At 30.2% G+C, this 22,167-nt stretch overlaps 1 protein-coding gene across 1 annotated transcript; it reads right to left on the bottom strand.

The window, feature by feature from the left end:
* Positions 1–1,583: 1,583 nt before the first annotated feature.
* Positions 1,584–16,125, bottom strand: LOC145191126 (roundabout homolog 1-like). Its single transcript, XM_090066450.1, has 17 exons — positions 15,991–16,125; positions 15,284–15,556; positions 11,303–11,587; positions 10,235–10,510; positions 9,749–10,048; positions 9,206–9,443; positions 9,051–9,109; positions 7,744–8,058; positions 7,348–7,433; positions 5,809–6,025; positions 5,475–5,584; positions 5,041–5,215; positions 4,328–4,549; positions 4,181–4,235; positions 3,883–4,040; positions 3,623–3,724; positions 1,584–3,511 (listed from the first exon to the last, which is right to left on the bottom strand). Exons 1-17 carry the CDS (start codon positions 16,064–16,066, stop codon positions 1,929–1,931), a joined length of 4,530 nt encoding a protein of 1,509 aa, XP_089922576.1. The 5' UTR covers positions 16,067–16,125; the 3' UTR covers positions 1,584–1,928.
* Positions 16,126–22,167: the final 6,042 nt, after the last annotated feature.

Below are 22,167 nucleotides of genomic sequence, written 5' to 3'. Positions count from 1 at the left end.
TTCATTTTCTCTCATTTATTGTCAACATTATGCAACATTATGCAAAAACTCCAGATTTTTGAATAGCTGTCCAACTGTAAAATATTTCTTTTATTGATATTTTTTAATTGCATCCAAAAGGGTACCTTTTTTAAAAATGTTACGCCGAATGGTATAAGTCTCATCGTGAGCAATTTTTAGTAAAATGACGATTCCCACGTTTACTCCTTTTTTGTGGTTTAAATGCAGGTTTCACCTGTAGTTTCTCTACCATCCTTTTTTTTGATAATGGCATCATCAGGATCATTTTTTCTGTATCCTTCTAAAAATGAAGAAAAACTTTTTGCTAACTTTGCTCATTGAGTGATGTCCATGCGCTTTGCATGTCTGAGTAAAAATTACACCATGTTCAATTCGGCACAAATCAATCACACGAATCATTTTTTTTTTGTAAAAGGTATTTTTACATACTTCTTTTTATGAGTTTAGTGTGCGTTTGGCACAGTGGCAGACTGGTAGTCATTAAGCAACAGAGCACATATCAGTAGACATTTACTGCTGTCAATAGCCTTTCACTTTTCAACTTTCTGTAAAGAGGTTGGTAGATTTGATGTCTGCTTCAGTAGAATGTAAACCAAACACTATTAGAAATGGGGCTTTTCCTTTAGTTTAGATGCTAACAGTTCAGCAGAAGACTTTGACAAGCTGAGGACACTAACCCGATCACTAATCTCATCTTGAGAGAAAGATAAAGAACTTATTCCTGCCACTGATGCTTATTTTTTCAAATAAAAAAAACAAAGTTATATTCCTAATTGGTATAATCATGTGTTTCCTTTTTCAACTCCCAAATTTATTTTCTATAGAAATCGTAACTAAGAGCAACAAATTAGACAAATTCAATATTTGAGACGTAGCTCAAGAGTGAATAATGACTTCGATTTAATTTTACGAACTGATTTTTTTTGTAAACAATTCTTAAAAACAGCAGTAGCCAGATGAAAAAAAAAAAACATAGACGTTTGGACAGAACATGAAAAAATCATAAATAACAATAAAAACTTAAAAAGTTTTCTTCTTTTTCTCATACCGATGAAAATAATTACTAGAACTAAATCTTTTTAAGGTAAAAAATGTAGGCAAAGGCGACAAAAATACAGGCAAAGGCGACAAAAAGAAAAGTTGCTTAAATTATGAAATTATCAGTATTTTAAATAACGGAAGTTTCCAGAAAAATTACAATATCTTTTATTAAATAACATAATACAACTCATTCTTTCCAATAAAAATAGTTAGTTTCAAGATGACTAACTTAAGATTAAAAATGTACTTCCTTACGGAAAACAAGAAGCCGTGTTTAGAGAGACAATGCTGCTCTTTCGAACAAAAATAAAAAATAAAAATTATATGCCCTTGGCGATTTCTAAATCCATTCAAGAAAATTTCATCATTGCAAGCTATAGCAAAAAAAAAAAAAAAAAAAAAAAAAAAAAAAAAAAAAATTAAAAAAATATGACTATATAAAAATCAATTAATTACAAATATAATCTTTGCAAACTTTGTAACTTGTCATCCTTGAACGTTTTATTTTCTTCTTGATAATATTTTTGTTATTTAGTTATTCTATTTATATTTTGGCATGACATCCTCAAAAAAAAAAAGAGATGGCAGATTTCTTTAAATATATTTTAAAATAGCTTTTAAAAAAGGATAAATTCATCGAAAAATAAAACTCATAAACAGTCTGTTGCGATGCAATATCATTTTTAGAACTGAAATTGCGCTCTTTAAAACAAACACAACGGAACGGCTTGCTGAACAATGCATTCCAACTACTAACACTCGAAGTCAGCTTCAGCCGGAACTAAAACAACACCGTTCTGTGTTGCTCAATTTCTGACCATGCCTCTCATACGGCAGGTTTATAAAACAAACCTTCCATTGAGTAATTAGCATTCACTCTGTAATTCATTTTCAGTAGATCTTATAGTACTAGGAGTACTTTGGTTGCTTGAACTGTGACCGTTCAAATACCTTTTAGATCTTAATCTTTCAGCAGTTCCTGGTTTGTTTTCCACTTCACTGTCATGCTTATTTGATGAACTTATGGAGTCTTTTGAATTTGAGTTAATTGATTCGTTTCGCTCCAAAGCGGAGGTCAAAGAAAGAGGAGGATCAGGAGCTGATTGTTTGTTTCGAGTTTTATATATGCTTCGCTCAAGCGAAGTTGCATGCTCTGGTCGACGGCGATTAGTTCTCTCAAGACTTGTATCATGATTTGAAACAACTAATGGTTTTTTTGAACGCTCCAAACTTGAATCGTGATGCATTAGATTGCTAACAGTTAGAGGTGTGGAGGAATTTGACGCAGTATCAACGTCTTGAAAGCCTGTGCCGTACCGTACATTTTTACGACCACGCGTTGAAAGTGGAATTCCCGAAGAACTTTGTACACTATTCGGACCTTTTGACGACCCGGTCAGGTAATTGCTCATAGAAATCTGAGGCACAAACTCCTGCCGCTTATTATTTCTTAACTTGGACCGTTGTGCTAAAACTTGATCAATTTTATCCATCTTAGTATTTCGTGTTGAAGAAAGTGGAGGTTGGGAGCTTGGCATACCAGGCAGAGAATAATCGTAATCCATACTAAAACCATTACACTCGGCAACAGCAGCAACTGCGTTTGCAAAATCAGCATCTGTATAAAAAGAACCTTCACTACTGATGCCACTTAATCGACTTGGGGAGGAAGAACCACTACTGCTAGGACTAGAATTAGTGACACTATCTGCCCATTGTAAAAGTATGTCACTTGTTAGTCCATCTAGATCAATTGGTGGAGGAGCAATTTTTTTCTTTGATTTACGCTCTGACGCTACATCACTATAAGCAGATGGATCCATTTCCGACTGATACAACTCTGACGACATCATAGATGAAGCATTAGATGTTCGACGACGACGCTTCTCGAAAGGATATTTATTCAAAGACCCATTTGAACCACCATGGGATGTTCGAGATTCTGGTCGCAACTCCGTGTTATCCCCGAACATTGAGGCAGTTGAAGACTGTTTAGGAGAAGATTGCTGACTTCCGTCATTTTTTGCAGGATCTGGTAGTCCATCTGCCCAATTTAAAACTTCTAGTTTAGGTAAAGGTTTAAATGGAGCTTTGCCCATTCGGCGTAAAGTATTTTCTCCAGGAGATTTAACATTCGTTTTTGCAACAGAGTCTTTTTCTCGCTTCCATGTTGCTTGAGGATTATTTTCTAAAACATTAACAAGCTGTGCGTCGGGAAATGATTTATTAGCTGTACGCACTATCTCAGCATGACGACGCTCAAAAGAATTAGTTTGGTAACGCGAATCTTTTTTTGTTAAATTGGTGGAATTAGACGAAACAACAGGTATATCTGGAGATTGGGGAGCTTTGTAACGTTGTAACTGATTTGCATCACTATTGAAACGATCATTTATATCGTCTCGTGGTAAATGACGTTCATTATTCAAAGGTGCGTCAACCATATAACCTGTTAACAGAGAAGCACCTATACAAGTATCAGTAAACAAAAAGGATAATTCTTGTGAAAGACTTACTAAACGCATAAATAATCTAAAAAGATAAGAAACGCTAAATTTACCATTTCTTAAAGCCACACCAATATTGCTTTCCTTGACGACACTGACATCTTGATTACTAGACTTAGTACCTCTCAACTCAATACTTTCATGACGTACTCGCGCTATATACAAAAAATTGTTAGTTATATACATTATTAACAATGTTGTTAACAAATTAATTCGAAGTTTAATTTTTTTTTTTCCTTCTAAAAAACTAATTGGAAAAAACAAACAAACTGTGATGCTTTATGTTCAATTTCGAGAGAAAAAACCCACTTACGTTGAGAAGGTTTGATATGAACACGATTAGGAAAGTCTTCTTCCAAACTGTCTGATTGGGATTTACAGCAACCAGATATGGTTCCTTTGTTAGGGTTAGCAAAAACATCACTATTTCGGCTTTCACTCCATGAGAAGTTTGGATCACGTAACGGACCTCTAGTGAGGAACATTTAGTCATTAGAAGATATCCTTAAGCTAAATAATTTTGTAGGTCAAAAAAAAAGAAAGAAAAAGATTCTAATGATTATGATTTTAAAACAAGACATCTTCCTCAGTTAGGTTAGTTTAAAACTCACCCTCGACTTAAACTTGTATTAGGAAAATCAGTTGAACGGCTGGTCTGTAGCAAACCTAAACAAAAGCAACTGGCATTCATAATAACTCTGTTTAAATTCTAGATAAAAAAAAAAAAAAATAACAACATAAAACAAACAAAAATTTACCTCTGGAGCTTTCATAATGCTTTGAATCAAAGTTGTGATTGCGTTTTTTCCGTCTGCAGCAAACAATTATAATGATAATTATAATGACTAACCCAACAAAAACTGCAACAGCAACGATGAACCAAGTTTCCTGAACTAACTTTAAAAAATCGTTTTTTTCTGGTTCTTTTTCTTCTGGAGGAATTACAGATGAACCAATGTAATCGCCATTCTTGTACAAACCTAAACCAACACACAAAAAATATTTAAAAAGATTTAAAACAGAAAAAAAAAGAAAACAAACTTCTTAAATGTAATTTAAACATTAAAAAAAACAAAACATGTTTATCTTAATTTGATTCTTTCACTAGTAAATTTATATCTGTTATTCATATTCATAATTACATAGTAAGGCTTGGTCGGGAAAGGCGTGCGGTTGCACTCTAATCTTGACCACGCATAAAATATTTATTTGCGACAACTTGGCCACGGCTCTTAAGATGTTTTGAGAACATTTCAAAAAGTATATGAAGCCGTGGGCAAGTTGTCGTAACTAAATATTGTATGCGTGGTCAAGATTAGAGTGTGATCGCACGCCTTTCCCGACCAAGCCCACATAGTATGCAATTATATAAATATGTAATAATATTAATATTCAATACAAATTGCTGAAATTACTGAACAACTGAAAATCTTTTACTTACAAAAAGTCAAAAAATAAGTACTTTACTTACGAAGAATAACAACTTGATTTTTGCTACGTATAACAGAACCAGAATTCAACCATGCCTCAACACTTATTTGATAAGGTTGATTAGCATCAATTCCAAACAGAAGGTGTTTGACTACCTTTGGTTCAACCTCAGCACTGGCAAAAGCAGGAACACCACTTGCATTGAGACAAATAATCTTGATATGATAAAATACATCAAAAACTTGAAACTCACAAAAATGATGTCGCTTATGTTGTTTCAAACATAATTTATGAAAATTGCCATATTTTATGAAAATTATTTACAAAAGGAAACTTTGAAGAGTGTCAAACAAAGAATTTTCTTAAGCAACAGAAAAAATTGAGAAACAGGAATAATTGTGAAATGAATTAAAGACTTGGAAAAAGAGAAACAAAATTTGAATTGCAGCAGAAAAAGTACATAATTCAATTTACTTTATAATACTTGACTTGGTCTTCATAACTAGAGGGGGGCGTCCATCTGACCATGACTTCATCATCAAAAGTCTTCTGTAATGTTGCAGATAGTGAAGTTGGAATAAAAGCTAAATAAAGTTTTTGAATTATTTTCTGGAAATTTAAAAATACAATATAATACAATAATAATACTTATTATAAAATACAATATCATAAAACTCAAGCAAACAACAAAAAAATTGTAATAAAAAATAAAACATTTTAGGAATCATTTTAACCAAAAGCAGTTGTGTAAAATTAGCTGTGTAAAAGCAGCAGTGAAAAAGTATTCCTACACAAATAATTTGCTTACCTTGAGGTAATGTGTGAAAGCTAACTAGAGGACTTGGCTTACTTTCATACTTGTCATTTGCAGCCTTAACCTGCAATTCATATTGTGTTTCAGGGGAAAGAGATTCCAATTTATAAGAGTTGTTTGTATTGATGTTTAATATTAGAGTTTTAAACTGCCTATCCCCCACTCGACGGTAATAAAGAATATAGCTGGTAATTCGGGATGGGTTTACATACTAAATTAAAAAACATTAGACAATAGAATTTCAAGTAAACATCATTTTAAAAAAATCTTCAACTTTAATTTTCAAGTATCCATCATCATAAAGAAAAGAAAAAAAAAAAATCAATAGAGTAAGTTAAAACAAGAAAAAAAGAAATGGATAATAGGAAAAAGAACTTTTTTTAAAAAATAATTTAGCATATAAAACAACCTTATTTTATCAAAATATACAAGGGGCAGCAGCGATTTGCAGACTTTTAAAAAACTGCATGATTTAAAAAGATTTGATTTTTTTGTGTTTTTTTTTTATGCTTGCTTTTTTTCATGTCAAAACAGTTTTGATTTGAAAACTTCAAAAATGAAGGCAAAAAGAACTAAATCGTTAAATTTGAGGATGTTTGTTGTGTCTAAAAGTACAGTAAAAAAAAAAAAAAAAAGTGATAATGATGAACTAAGAACAAGATAGTTGACAAGAAGTTTGGTTTGTTGCTCACAGAACAACTTAAGAATGATGCCAAGAAGAATTCCAGTAGAAAGACTGCCAAAGTGTTTGAAGTTCTGATGAAGTTGACTGCCAAAGTGTTTGAAGTTTTGATGAAGTTGACTACCAAAGTGTTTGAACTTTTGACAAAAAGACAGTGAGAATGACTCTAACAATTCTTACTAAGGTGTCAGTGTTGTCAGTTAAACTCTCAGTGTTGCCAGTTAACTTTTGACAAAATGAAACAAAAAAACTTTGAGTTGTTTATAGAGCTATAGCTCATCAATGGTAAAAATCTTCTTAAATAAAAGGATATTTATTGTAGATTGCATCAGGAACAGAAGAGATAATTGATTTTTTTTTAAAAAAGTTGACAGTGCCCACCTGGCATCTTTGTGAGCAATAAACCAATTGACAGGAGAACTGGCAATTACTGATGAGGGAATACCTCATCAGTAATTGCCAGTTCTCCTATCCATGTCTACAGGCTTTCATTGAAAAAAATGTAATCAAACCTTAAGTTAAGCAAGGAACTTATCTCAAACTTTTCTTTTATAAATAATTTTGTAAATTTTGTAAGTCTAGTAGTAAGAAAAAGTCCCAGAATCACTGTTGCACTCTCAGAACATAAAGTTTGCAAGAACTCTTTATGCTAAAACCTATTTGTAATTGCAAAATATAAGTATTTTTGTAAATGCACTAATAGTTTATGTAATTGAACATATTTCCAATGTATTTTTTAATTGCAAAACTTTTATTGACTTACTTGCAAAAATAAAACCAAAATTAAAATCCAATTCCATTCAGCACAAAAACATTCATTTTTAGTTCAATATCAATATAAAAATACCTACATCCCATTTCACCTCTACACCTTCTGTTGTTATTTTATCAACATGCACATTTAACACAACATTCTCAAGTTTATCAATAGAAGGGACTAAAAAAAAAAAAAAACAATTATGACCATCAATTATTTGTGTGGCATGTAAAAAAAAATATTGAAATTATTTGTGCTGCATGTAAAAATAATGCTTTTAAAAACATTTTTGTGTTTTTTTACCTATTTTAAAAAAACTGATTATGATAAAGTATATTGGTTTTTTGAATATGTTCTTGTGTAAAAATTCTTTTTTTTTTTAAACAGTTATGTTAGCAAGAAAGTAACTAACAAAGTATTTTAATAGTTAAAAAAAAACAAAAACAAAAAAAAAAAAAAAACTAAAGTTGTCAAAATGATAATAGCTAACTTTCTACATTTGGCAATGTTTTAATTTTAGGTGACAATCCAGCCATTCCTTCTCCATTTTTATTCTTTGCAGCAACAGAAAACTCATAATAAGTGTTTGGAAAAAGGTTGCCAATGACCCTTTCCAAAGAATTCATATCAAAATGTGTTGTTTTAGTTGTTTCATTACTTGGTATCTCCTTTATTGTGATAACGTAAGTTGTCACTGGAGCAAGAGAATGTGGAATAGCTTTTTCCCATAGAATCTTTACAGAGGTAGCTTGTATATCAGTGACTTTGATATTCTCCACTTGAGCTGGAAGCTTGTTATCAGATTCTAAAAGTTGAAAAGCATTTGTTACTTATCATTATTTATGAATATTTGTTATACTCTGCTAATTTATTGACAGACGGTAATTGTTCTATACCATTGCTTTTTTTTTTAATCAAATATTTTATATCATGACTTTTTTATACCATAACTTTTTTAAATATTTATCATTGAGGTTCAGTAGAAAATATATATGCATACACATTTAAAGAATGAGCAGCGCTACTTTTTATGTCCATTAACTGCTTACTAATGCAATAAAAAAGATGTGTATAACAAGCTGCCATGAAAATTTTTTAAAAAAGTTCTGTACACCATAACTATTATACATATTAAACAAACATTTATGCTAAAAGTTAATATGATATATGATTTGTGTATAACAATGAAAATTATTCTTACATTAAGTAGTCATTTTTACTTACATTTATTTATATTTTGTAATGTTTTAAGATACCTAAATACTGCAAAACGTTGTTTGTATTGTATGATTCAAACCTTACACAATGTATGGCACAAAATATTGGATCGTACGCTATTTTAAAATAATAATTGCAAACTATGTGATCTTTTCAAAATGTTATTTTCAGAGTATGATATGGAGATTGAGCATTGTCTTAAAGGCATAAACAAAGGACAGGCTACAAAAATTGAAAGATTAAATTTGATAAAATATTACAAATCAATCATCAAACACTTAGAGAATCAATCACTATCAATGCAAAGTCTGAACAAATTGAATAAATAAGAAATTAGCAAACCAAAAATAAAAAAAAAAATGTCCTAACTGCTTTTTTACTACATTTTAATTTTAGTTATGATTGATTATGATTGAAGATACTTCAAAACACAATAGAATTTTTACATTACCAACACCACTAGAAAAAGTAAAATATATTTGATCTAAAATATAGGAATCCATATTTTAGATCAAATATATTTTACATTTTCACGCCTTATTGTATATCAATTACTGACTTAAAATTTATTAGACTGACCTAAAATAGTAACTTGCGTTTGAGCTTGTGAAGAACCTCCTTTACCTTCAGCAATGCACCTGAAAAATTTTTAGCATCAAAATGAAGGAAAATTTTTTTTTAAAAAACAAAGAATGTCAGAAATAAAATAAAAATCCTTTTACAATTATTATTACCTATATGTCCCTGAATCATGTAATGTAGCATCCTTAACAAAGAGCTTTTTTCCGTTTTTAATTTCTACTATTGATATTGTTGGACCGTTTGAAAGTGATTTGCTTGCTAGATACCATGCCACTTTTATATCACCTTTTCCTGTTGTGGTACATGTCACAGAAAATGCTCCACCTTCACGCACATCAGATATTACCTCAGGTAAGACAGTCACAACAGGAGGTGCCTCTGCAACATCATCTAAACCACAATCATAAATTAGATTGCGTACTGTTCAATTAAAAACTCCTCCTTAATTTTTTCTGCACACATAAAATCATGCTTTCAGAGAGACTTCTTCAAACCTTTAAACACCAACTTGCTGTGTTAGTTTAGATCAGGGCTATAAACAGCTTGACTGATCAATACAACAAGCTGTCAATTGATCTTTCAATTTTTTATGATTTTACGTGTGCAAAAGAAATTAAGAAGACCATGCTGCAGTGGTTCAGGTCACTACCAACTGATCAATTTGAAATGGAACTATGACATCTGTATGAACATACCAATAACCAGTAATAATACAGAATCTGACTTTCTTGACCACTTCATTTCTTCATCATTGGCAAAACAATAAACTTCTCCTTTATCTGAAAGCTTAGCATTTAAAATAACCAGACGAGATTCACTGTCAACATATATTCTATCTGGAGTAAACCCAGCACTGTTGACATAGTTGTAGTCTTTTCCTAGATGGTACCATGTAATGATTGGGTTTTTACCACCAACAACTTTGCAGTCAAATGTTGCTTTAAATCCAACCCCAACGCTTGTTTCTGATGGGGGAACTTCAATTTCTGGATGTCCTTGTATAATAAAAGAATATTGTATATCCAAATATTGCTAAGAAAAATATTGCATGCACAAATACTGTTATATATATATTGCATATACAAGTACTGTGTTAAAGCTATTTTGCTCAGTACACTAGTTACATTTCAATCAAAAGCTGAGTAATTCAAAATTTTAAATTTAATATGTAAAACTATTACTGAATATTCTCAGTTGACTTGTAAATTTATCAGCTCCTGCATCATTAGAAACAACACACTCATAAACACCACTATCTGAAAGTTTTGTGTTTGCAATTTCTAGAAGACCATTTTTAGAATATTTCAAGCGCTCATTTTCTGGTAGAATACCATCTTTCTTGGACCATATGCGATCAGGGTTCAAGTTATAGAACTGCACCTCACAATACAGTATTGCAACAGCCCCTTCATATACTTCTGTCAGATTTTTTTTGGATATTATAACAGGTGCTGGAACTAGAAAATAAAATAAAGAGTATTTTACTTAAAACTTAGAATACTTTGTAAAACTTAAAATTGTAATCATAAGGTTAATACACAAATTTTAGAAGAAACATTTCCATTAGTGACTGTAGTGTGTTAACCTGTGAACTTAAATTAAAGTTGATGAACCTTAACAATTTAAAAAGTTATCATTTTTCCTTCAACAATATTAGAAAAAAATCCCTAGTTGTGGAATATGTTAACTTTTTTGTATATACTTTGTTTCAAATAGATAGGTAGATGTTAGATTAATAATGCTCACTGCTTGTTCTTCTTTAAGTTTTTTGATTATTTATTACAAGTACCACCACCTTTTCTACTTGGGGAATTATTGAGACCTTAGCACAATAATGTATTTAAAATCTTTACTGTTGAGATTGCATAAGTATTTTGGGGTAAATTTTAAAAGCTAGTTAAAATTGATATGCTGAATTCTAGCAAAAATTCTTTTAAGATTTTTTATTATACTAACTTATAACTTAGATGTGTTGGACAGTGAAGCTACGAGTATTGTAAGTTAGCACACGCTACGAGTATTGTAAGTTAGCACACACTATGAGTATTGTAAGTTAGCACACACTACGAGTATTGTAAGTTAGCACACACTACCATTGAGTTGACTTAACTACCTCCTTTTTTTAATCAAAGAGCATTACTATTGCTTTTACTTATAATAAAAAAGTAAATCTAAAAATGATGAAACTTATTTTAAATAAAAAGACATAAAATACTTAAAGTAGCTTATGCAGAATTGAATAGATATACCTTTAACATTTAATGTTGCAACTTCACTCAAAGCAAACCCTGCAATATTGCTTGCATTACATTGATACTCTCCACGGTTTTTCCAAGTCAAATATGAAAGTTTCAGTAAAGAAACAAAACGATCATTTTTCACACTCCAATTATCTGTTGTAAGTGGCTTTCCGTTATGTAGCCATGATACAAAAGGAATAGGGAAGCCATCTGGTGCTATACATTTAAATGTGTGTTCCTGTTCACGTAATTTGGTTGCATTCTCAGGATTCTGGAAGAAGTTCTTATCAATAACTATAAAAAAAAAAAAAGCATAATTTTTAAAATATCATGGTAGACAATCAATTTTAAAAGCTTAAAAAACTCAACCAATAAAATGTAAAAACACAGTGAGAACATTTTTTCATTATGAAAACAGAGAGTTAAAATTTTTATAATTTCATAATTTCAAAAAAAATAGGAAGTAAACCTAACTATTTTAAAACAGCATTTGAACCAAGTGATATGAAATCATAATTCCTTTTTACATTTTTTTTGTGAATTATTTTAAGAAATAGGATTTGGTATAAAAATACAAATTACAAAAACAAAAACAAAAAAATTAAAAAAAATTAAAAAACAGAAGAAGAATATGTTATCTATAAGTTCGGTCAAAAATATTCAGATGAAAATGACTCATAGATAAAGTACACCACATTTTTGATTAAAAAAGGTTTTATTAGTCAAAATAATCATCTTCACAATCAATGACCTTCTGTCATCAATCCTTTAACAAAACAATGCCTCTTTACCATAACTATCAGTTATGGAAGTTGAGAAATTTGTTAATATCCTACTTCATTTTGTGATTATTATGAAATTCCTTTTTTTTTATGAAATTTTCCATGGCTTTAAATAATTGATCTGCTGAAGAGATGTCTGGCAAGCATGGCAAATTAGAAATTTTCATTCCAGATCCACAGTACCTGTTAGATTTTCTTCACTCATTTGGAAGAAGTTTTAACAGAAATTCACAGTTGAATTGGAGCTTAGCACAGTAAATCTTGGAAGGAACTATTTCCCACTTCTCATTACCTCATGATGAACCACCAAATCTGGTCCATCAAATCTTGCCCAAGTGGGGTCATTTTTGAAGAATCTTGTGTTAAAGTTGCAATAATGCGCAAATAATGGTTTATTTCTCTTCTACAATTTGTATGGAGCCCATCTATCCAGATGCCTAACTTTTCCTGTCTCATGCAGGAGGTTTGGAAATAGTAATTAATCAATACCTGAGTTTTCTTCCTAACTCAGAAGTCTAATGAGAATTTACTATGAGCACAGAATCAGCATGTCATTATCAACACATGATGACACACATTTATATTCAGCAATGAATTTTGCAAACCAGTCATAAATAATGGATGTGTTTAGAAGCAATAGAGCATGCTTTCTTTGTCATTTGAACTGCCTCTCTAGCATTATATCCTCCGATAAACTGAAAAAAGTAAGCAACATCAAATATAGCTGTTAAACTTCATTTTTGACTGATGGAAAAAGTGGTATTCTCTTGCCTTTTATAGCTTCTATCACAGTTATATTTCTGGGAAATCATAGAAATAAAATTGCAATAGAAGCATTCAAACAAAACTAAGGAAGGTACTGGAATGAGCATCGAACTCATTTTTTTGCCTGAACAGCAATCAGTTGAAGTCGGATTAAATTTTCCAAATTCTTTTTGACAGGCCAAATAGAAACTCGTATTTTAATCGTTAACAATGGAAAACCAAATGCTGCTTCTTAATTGAAAATATTTCTAAGTAACTTTTTTTATTACTCACTATTAATGGAAAAATCAAAACACAAAATGCTTTAATTAAGTATTCTCAAATTTATTTCTCAGTTGTAGAGTAGAGTTGATTGCTTTGAGTAAAATATTGCAAGTATAAAAAAGCTGATTCAGCAAATTTTTTTTTAATTAACAACTTAATGATTTTAAAACTGAACATAAGTGGTGATTACAATGGCAGTGTTGAAATATAAGAATACACTGACAGTGTTGAAATAAGTTTTTTCATCACTTGCATTTACAAAAAAAATAGCCCTTAGATTCAGCAATTTCTGGGATATAAGCCAAAATTTGTTTATGAAAGTTTTCAAAAATATACCTCTAAATGAAACATTTGTCCTCGATTATGCATGCAGTTGTATAGGTAAATCTTAATCTTAACAAAAAATCTTTACAATCACCAAAAACAAATCAGCATCTGCAAGAATTATGCTCACATCATGTAATAAAGTCTTAATTCAATAAATCCTCACTCAATACAAGAAAAAATTAAACTGTGGTATAACATGTAATTAACTTGTAAAAATATATTAGGACAGTTCTTAACTTTCACATCTCCAGTTTGCTACTATGATTTGTTCAGAAAATATTTTTTAGCTCATTTACACCTTGGTAATGCAGCAAAAGAGATTGATTGTCTAAGCATATTGATACAAACACATAAAAATTATTAAAATCTCTATTGAAGCGTGCCCAGGAAATTTTCAGATTAATGGAAAAACAGCTCACAACAATGCTTTCACAGATATTTTATTAAATGTTTTACCAATCCATTTTTTTGCTAAACAAACAACTAGTTTTGTCAAAAGAGGTTAAAAAAAAACAGTTTATGTATCTTTGATGAAACCATGAATACAGAAGAAAATGGTGAAGACAGCAAAAGACGAATTGTAAGTCTTGCAGCAATTATTTAAAATATCTGGCTTTAGATCTTTATGCTACATTGTATTAACAATCCTTCATAAGCTTAAAAGATCTAATAAAATTAATGATAAAATACAATCAATATAAAGGAACCCATAAAAACCAGGAGAAGCCATAAAAACCAAGAAATAACAATAGATGTCAAATAGAAGTCAAGTCTGTTTTTGCAACCACACTAATTTAATGTAATGCTGAAAAAGCTTGCTTTTCTGAAATCATTTTTGAATTCCTCCATAAAACCCTTACTATTGCACTTACAAATTCTAATACAGCTATTCAAAAGTGGTAAAATTGTAATTAGGTGATTCAAAATGGCTTTCAACAATGTGAAAATGACATCAAATCTGAATGCTTTTGTACTTAACATCTTTATAATTGTACAATAATCCTAGCTTAAATTGATTGTAGTGAAAAATTCTTTCAGCACTAATAAACATATTAATGATCAGATTGGTGCTTGATTTCCATTTGCATACCTTTCTTTTCTAATCTGTCCAAGGCCTTTTATTACATTGTTGGAACTTTTATAAAGGATAGATCTCTTTAAAATGATTGAAACTTTGAAAATAATGTTTTTGACTGAAGCTGAGCAGTACCCATAAAGTTTAGGTGCAATATTGAAGATCAAAATGAAATATCACTTTGAAAATATTTTCAAATAAAAGTATTTTTTTTTTTTAAAGAATATGCTAGAGGTCCCCAAGCACAAGTTTATTTTTCTTTTTTTTAATGTTAAATGGATACAACAGGACTTTGATAGAGAATGTAAAAACTATTTTATTTATCTTTATTTCCTTTAATTAATTAATTCTATTATACTTGATTAAAGACCTGGTTTTCATACCTTTTACGGTTTATCTAAAAGACCTAGTTTTTATGTTTTTTGAGTGGGGTGAATATTCAAACTTCAATTTATACTTAAGCTGTTAGACATTTTGAAACTTTGTAAATAAACATGCTGCCAACTGAACTATAGCATGTAAACATGTTATAATTCACTTAGGCATGAAAAGATGTTATAATTTTATCAATTATTGCAAAATATTAATATAAAGTTTAAATAAAAAAAACTAATACAATAACCTTGTAAAAACTTTTAGCAAATTGTTTTTACACAAATATTTTTATGAAGTGTAAAAACAATTTGTTTGAAAATTAATATTATTAAAACACATTTTTTAAATAATTCATTTAAAAATTTGTGGAAAAACATTTTTAAAACATAAAAACTAACTCACATAAAAGTTTCACAATAGCTGGAGGGCTTTCTGCTCTGCCATATTGATTTTCTACAATGCATTTATATGACCCTTCATCATTTCTCTGTGCATTTTTAACTACTAGAGCACCAGTATCAGTAAGCACTGGTTTTACTATAATTTTATCTTCTTTATACCATTGGATAGTTAGAGGTAAGGTCCCATAGCTATAACAATTTAATTGAAATGTTTCACCAGCTGATATATTTGTAGAAGCTGGGTTTTGTCTAATTAAAGGACTTCGTGGATCATCTAAGTAAAAATTATATTTTAAAAAGAAAAATCATCATCATTGCATCATCATCATCATCATCATCATCATCATCATCATCATCATCATCATCACCATCACCATCACCATCACCATCACCATCACCATCATCATCATCATCATCATCATCATCATCATCATCATCATCATCATCATCATCATCATCATCATCATCATCATCATCATCATCATCATCATCATCATCATCATCATCATCATCATCATCATCATCACCACCACCACCACCACCACCACCACCACCACCACCACCACCACCACCACCACCACCACCACCACCACCACCACCACCACCACCACCACCACCACCACCACCACCACCACCACCACCACCACCACCACCACCACCACCACCACCACCACCAACATCGTCATTATCACTTTATAAAAAACTTACCATTTTCTTGAGCTAATATGTATGAACTGAAGAAGCACAGGTATACAAACAAGACATTGTACAGGTATATTAACATGGCAATTATTATTTGAAAATATAAAATTTTGTTAACCTGAAACTAACAGTGAATAAATTATAAAATAACATCATCATTAGTATTAGATATACTTTTATATCATATTATATACAGTAAAAATTGTTCTATTACAAAAAAGCGGACAGAAATAATACATTGTGCATATATAAAGTATATTTATAACGAAAATTAGTATATTTAGTAATAAAATTTTTGCTATGCCAACACTCCTGCCAGCTATTTAAACAAAAAAAACAACAGCAACAAAAAAAAGACAAATCAAAAGTTTGTTTTCTTTTACTTCAAGTTTTTTCCAAATTCCTCAATTGGGTTTATATTTGGTGACTATATGTGAATAGAGCTGTTTTAGGACATTATACAGGATTCTCTCCTTCACTAACTTGGCTTCATGCTTTGCATTATTGTCCAGCACAAAAACTCATGGTCATTTAATGCATAACTTTTCAACAATTACTTGTACATTACCTTTCAAAATCTGATTAAATTAGTAGAAAATCATGGAAATGTATACAGTGAGCAAAAAGAAGAGACAACATGAAACCTAGAGACAAGTTTCCTCTAAAGACTTTTAAAAACAACCTTCTTGTTGTTGTTGGTATATCGGATAAAAATCTAGCAGTGCAATCATCTAAAAAACTTTCTTTAGAAGCTAAAATGGAAATCTCAAATACTCTAAGTAAAAGAAAGACTAAGCTACTTTGCAACAATCTACAACAAAAATTAAGAAGAAAGTGTTAGAGCACTAATTAACTATGTAGCTTTTCACTCTGACTGGATTTATCAATCCAGTCAGATTGAAAAGCTACATGTTAATTAGATTTTTATAATGTCAAAACTGAATCATTGATTTCAGGGGATAAAGATATGATTCACAGTTTAGTTTTTGTAAAAGATACTTCAGGTTTAATTCTTTATATGATTAAAGAAAGAAGGTTGAACCATTATTGTGCAGGTTTTTCTAAAATATTTTGTAGATTTTTTAGCCCATCATGCAAATATACAACTTCTGAAAATCTAGATGATTCTGATGTTTTCAGCTTTAGTTGAAGATGTTTCAAAACATAATAGAAATCCTAACTATTGAAACTCTGAATGATGTAAAATATTCAATAGGAGCAGCCACATAAGCATATATGCCTGCATCTGGTGTGAAAATAATTTTAGGCTTTTCTGTTTTCATTGGGGGTACAAATAAGTTTTAAGGCTTTTTTTGTAACTTTAAAGCTTTATTCTGAGATATTGGCAAACAGTATTAGCTACAACATTTCCCCATTTTTCAGGAGGCATACAGATAATTAGTTAAAAAAAATTCTTGTCTTTTGAAGTGATCCAAGAATCAATTTAATTTTTGACTTTTTTGTAAGAAGCAAAGTGCTGCTTTGCCAGGCCATGAGTCATCAACCAGAACAAGTGGTTGAAGGTGGGGTTGGACATCCTATTGAAGTGCCTCCAAAGAGTCCTTGAAAAATTTGTGAAATATGACTGAGCATTTTCATCCTAAAAAATCACTGTCATGTCTTTTGGTATATTTGTTGGTAATGTTCCCTATTAATGGCTTCATTTGGCTGGAGTAGCTCATAGTAGATCACTAATTCCCATCAGATACAAAGCATTATATTTTTGCCATAAATAATGAATTTTGGTTTTGTAGTTGATGCATGGATGGGTTGTCGCAGAGGATCCACTTTTCATGTCCTGGTTCAATGGAAAAAACCCTTTTCATTTTGCCTTTGGAACAATTTTTACATGAAAAAATAGCATTTAACATTTTATGGTTTGAGATATAGAACCCAATTTTCTTGTTTTTGCACTATACCCATGGCATTGAGACAGTTTTAAACTTTGACTTGTTGAGTCACTCAAGGTTTTAGCGAGCTTCTCTTGAGTTAGACATGAATCTTGAGTCAATAATGCCTCAAACTCACTATTTTGAAACTTTAATGGCCTCTTTTTGAGCTTTTTGTTGCTGGTGTAAAATTGCCACAGTTAAAAGGCTGGAACCAATAATCACATGTTTTAAATAATATAGCATGTTCTCCATATATTTCACACAGCAATCAATGTCCATCATCTGCATTTTTCTTCACACTTAAACAAAATAACAGCACTTCCTAAAAATTGTTTTTTGTTAAATATATATTGTTTACACTTCAGCAACATAACACATACTGAGTTTTAGTAAGAAATGATGACAGTTTAACATGAATACTCACAAGATGATCCAATGAGACTTAATGTTAGTTACATAATCATTTATAAATCCCTCAAAACCCATTGCTAGCTTACTTGAATTGTCTCTTGAAAGCTTTGTGATGATCCTTTCTTCTCTTTTATTGGTCACATTAAGTCTCCCTCTAATTTGTTTTATCAGTCTACATTTAAAATCATTACAAACTCCTGCCTAGCAATGTTCAAACTAAATTGTTACTTGTTGCTCAGAAAACCCTCTTAAGAGTTTTGAACTAAAAGTTCTTGTTTGTAGTGGTTTTTCTTTTGGTCTTCCCAATGTACATTTTAATGAAATATGATTTAAGCATTGCTTGAAAATCATTTAAACAAAAAAGTGTAAACGATGCCTAAATATTGTAAAAACTCCAATAATAGAAATTACATCAAAATCAACAATTCACATTAATTATCTATAAAATTTTTTTATCAATTTTCATGAGCAAATATTACAAAGAAAAAATCTTTCTGACTGCTAATGCATGCATGTATGATCTAAAGTATATCTGAATGATCTAAAGTATATCTGAAATACTATATAAAAACATATACTATAAAAAATTATGTATAACATTATTTAAACTGCATATGTAAAAATTTATATATCTAAAACAGTGGCCAAAACAAACTGCTACAATGTATTTAAATTATACAAACATAAATAAGGAATATAAGAAATAAATGTATTAGGCAAAGGATGTGTTTTTGTTAGGCATAGAATATATATTTAGGTACTGGTATATGAGTAACACAAACTTATTTTTCAAAAGTGTATAGTATAGTTTTCGCAAAGAATGATTTTTTATAATTTGTAATGAACTAAAATAACTATTACTAAAAACAGTAAAGGATATCTGCATAAAATGTAGAGAATAAATTTTTTTATTTTTTTACTAACAATTTTGATCTTTAGCTTTTAATATGTAACAACAATACATTATTAAACAAAAACTATATAAACTATATTTAGTATATATAACAGCAACAAAAGTAACAATAACAAATATATTAACAATAGCATTCATCATCTGAATCATCATACATCCTTATACTAGGTATAATATTAATCTACCTTTAATATGACAGATATCACAATATAACATAACCTGGATAATATTACTGAACATATATTAGCTGTGTTTATCTTTACTACCACATATAACTTTATGAGAATTAAACTATGAAATATGTATAGCTAATTTAACTTTACAGTTAAAAATGGTTTTATAAAAGATACAAGATACGTTTTTAGTAGTAAAAATATTGACATTTTTACTTTATTGCGGCTTCTTGACTTTAAATTATTGTCAAACGTTAAACCTTAAGCCATTAGCCATAATATGTCAAATGACCAATACCGAAACGTCATATTTCTATAAATCGCGGCACTTAATTTAAAAGATGAATGGAGAGTCCCCTATTCATCGTTTTTATATTTAAGTAAGGAGACTGGCGAGTGCCTTATATAGTATGAATGCTTGACAAATATATCGTTATCGCTACCAATTATAATCAATAAAGTAAAAATAGGTAGTCGATTTTTGTTTATTCTGCAGAATTTCGTTTGAAATAAAGGTTTTAATTAAAGATGATAGTCACTCAGTATAAATAGTAAGGATTGTATATAAACAATTTTTATTTATTAAGACTAAATAATTTATGGTGTATAGATTAATTCGGAACGCCGCTTTTAAATTATAAATAACGCCTCATACACAAGAGAGAAAAAAAAAGTTAGTCAGGTCAATCAAACCATAACTGTCAGTTATACGAATAAATATAAATGCACAAAACATTTAAGTATTTGAAAGAAAATATTTACTAAATAAACTTAATAGCAAAAATAATATTTTCATGAACTAAAATAGCTTTCTTTTAAACTTAATTAAAGGAGCTGTTTTTGTCAACGTTTCAAGTTAAAAATGCGAGGCTTCGCCTTATCTTCGATTTTTTGTTTAAATTTGAAGAAGCTGTAGCCATTTTCTAACTTCGAGACCTAAAAGATATCAAGGGTTAATTTTTGGGAAAGTAATCTAAAAGCTTACTTATCAAAGATAGTTTTCTTCTGGAGCTTACTTATCAAAGCTTACTTATCAAAGATAGTTTTCTTCTGGAGATTATAAAAAGTTTTGCATGCTTTCTAGAGATAAGTTAAGAATAAAACAATGTAAGATAAAAAAAATGCCTAATGATGAATACACTTTTTAAAAAGAAAAATTTGGCTTGAAATCTCATCTCCGTTACTTTTATAGAGCTTTAAAATCTCATCTCCGTTACTTTTGTAGGGCTTTGCATTTATTTATTGGTAAAAAAAAGTAGGATGAGGGAGTGTTTAGCAATCAGGAAGAATTTATTTTTTTGTTTATAACACGTTTTTACAAATTTAGTAAAAAAAAATAAACTATATTTATCAAAAAAAGATTTCTAAACAGTTTTTTTCGGTGGGTGAGGATCTCTTCGCCCCCTAAGTACACCTGTCTCAAACTATTGTTCAACAGAAACAAAACTTTAACAATTGTAATACAATTAAAAAAAAACAACAACAACAAATATATCAATTAATATATCAACTAATATATCATCAAATCGCTTCTCGGCCTAATGGCTAAGATCAAGTGTAGTACCATAAAGCTCATCCGAAAAAGTGATGCATCCAATGTGGTGAATCAATGTGGTGGGCCGTTGATACTCGCTCGATCATATAGCTGCTAAAGTCAGGCAGAGAGTTTGTTTTTTTTTGTCGATTTCTTCGTTTTTTGTTCGTTTTTGATAATCCAGGGGCCTTAAGGCAGATCCGTCGGGTTGATGGACTATTTATCGCCAAGACGTTAAACGGGGTGACGTAGGCAAGCATTGAACATCCCACCTTTCGCTTTGGCATTTTAGCTGGATAGAAGTAAAACAAAATAAAAAATTAAAAAAAAAAACAAATACAAAAAGGTAATAAATTTATAAAAACTTTACATCGGCTGTTGTATAAATATTTTTTACTCGGTATGCACTGTAAGATACTTTTTCCGCTTAGCAAAAAGTTCTCATTTGCTAAATGTTTTTGAAATCTGTAAACTGAATTGTAAAAATTAAAATTAAAATTGTTAAAATCGAACAATTTTTAAATTTTGTAGGAAACCCAAGAAGCCTTTTTTTTTTTTAAAATAACGACGAATTCGATGGTATTCAACAGATTGTAGAAAACGAGTAAAAATCTTGTGAATTGATAAAAAAAACTAAATGAATTCACTTTTTGATGTAAATTTTAAGGTGCTTTTAAAGTTGATATGTTTTATAGAACATATCAAAACTTTAGATTTGTGTAGTGGAAAACACAGCATATGTACTCCTCACAGCTGATGCACACGCATGATATTCTCGGGAAATACGTTTATGCGGTACTCACTCGCAGAGGTATATTTGGGAGAGACCCCCACCCCCAAATGTAATAATTAAGCAGACTAAAACTTCAAAGGTATTTTTAAAAATTTGTAGCTGAATAAGTTCTTTCTATCCGATAAATACTTTGAAGTAATGGACAGAAACAACAATCATATTAATCTAGAGTACCGAGCACTGCTTCAAGAAAACTCATTATTCTGCAGTAAACCTTCACATCACTAAATCCTGTTCATCTGCTACATAAAGCACCGTTTTTAACAACATACATGCAAAGTGATCGATACCAAGTAGGGGCAAATTATATTTAAAACTATTTTAAAACATTGAGAAAATGGCCTTGTTTTTTATATTTGAGGACGCAGCCACAAGTAAAAAATTCCCACGAAGCTACTTTAATGAAGAATTTCAAGCTTAAACGTTTTAGTTAGGGAGAAGTATAAATTTGCTAAAAATTCTGTGAT

The sequence above is a fragment of the Hydra viridissima genome, unplaced genomic scaffold, assembly GCF_058129835.1.
Source record: "Hydra viridissima isolate aposymbiotic clone 2 unplaced genomic scaffold, HvirCarnegie_v1 scaffold_11, whole genome shotgun sequence".
Classification (NCBI taxonomy): domain Eukaryota; kingdom Metazoa; phylum Cnidaria; class Hydrozoa; order Anthoathecata; family Hydridae; genus Hydra; species Hydra viridissima.
The sequence above is the reverse complement of the archived record's forward strand: the minus strand, read 5'-3'. Positions and strand labels throughout refer to the sequence as shown.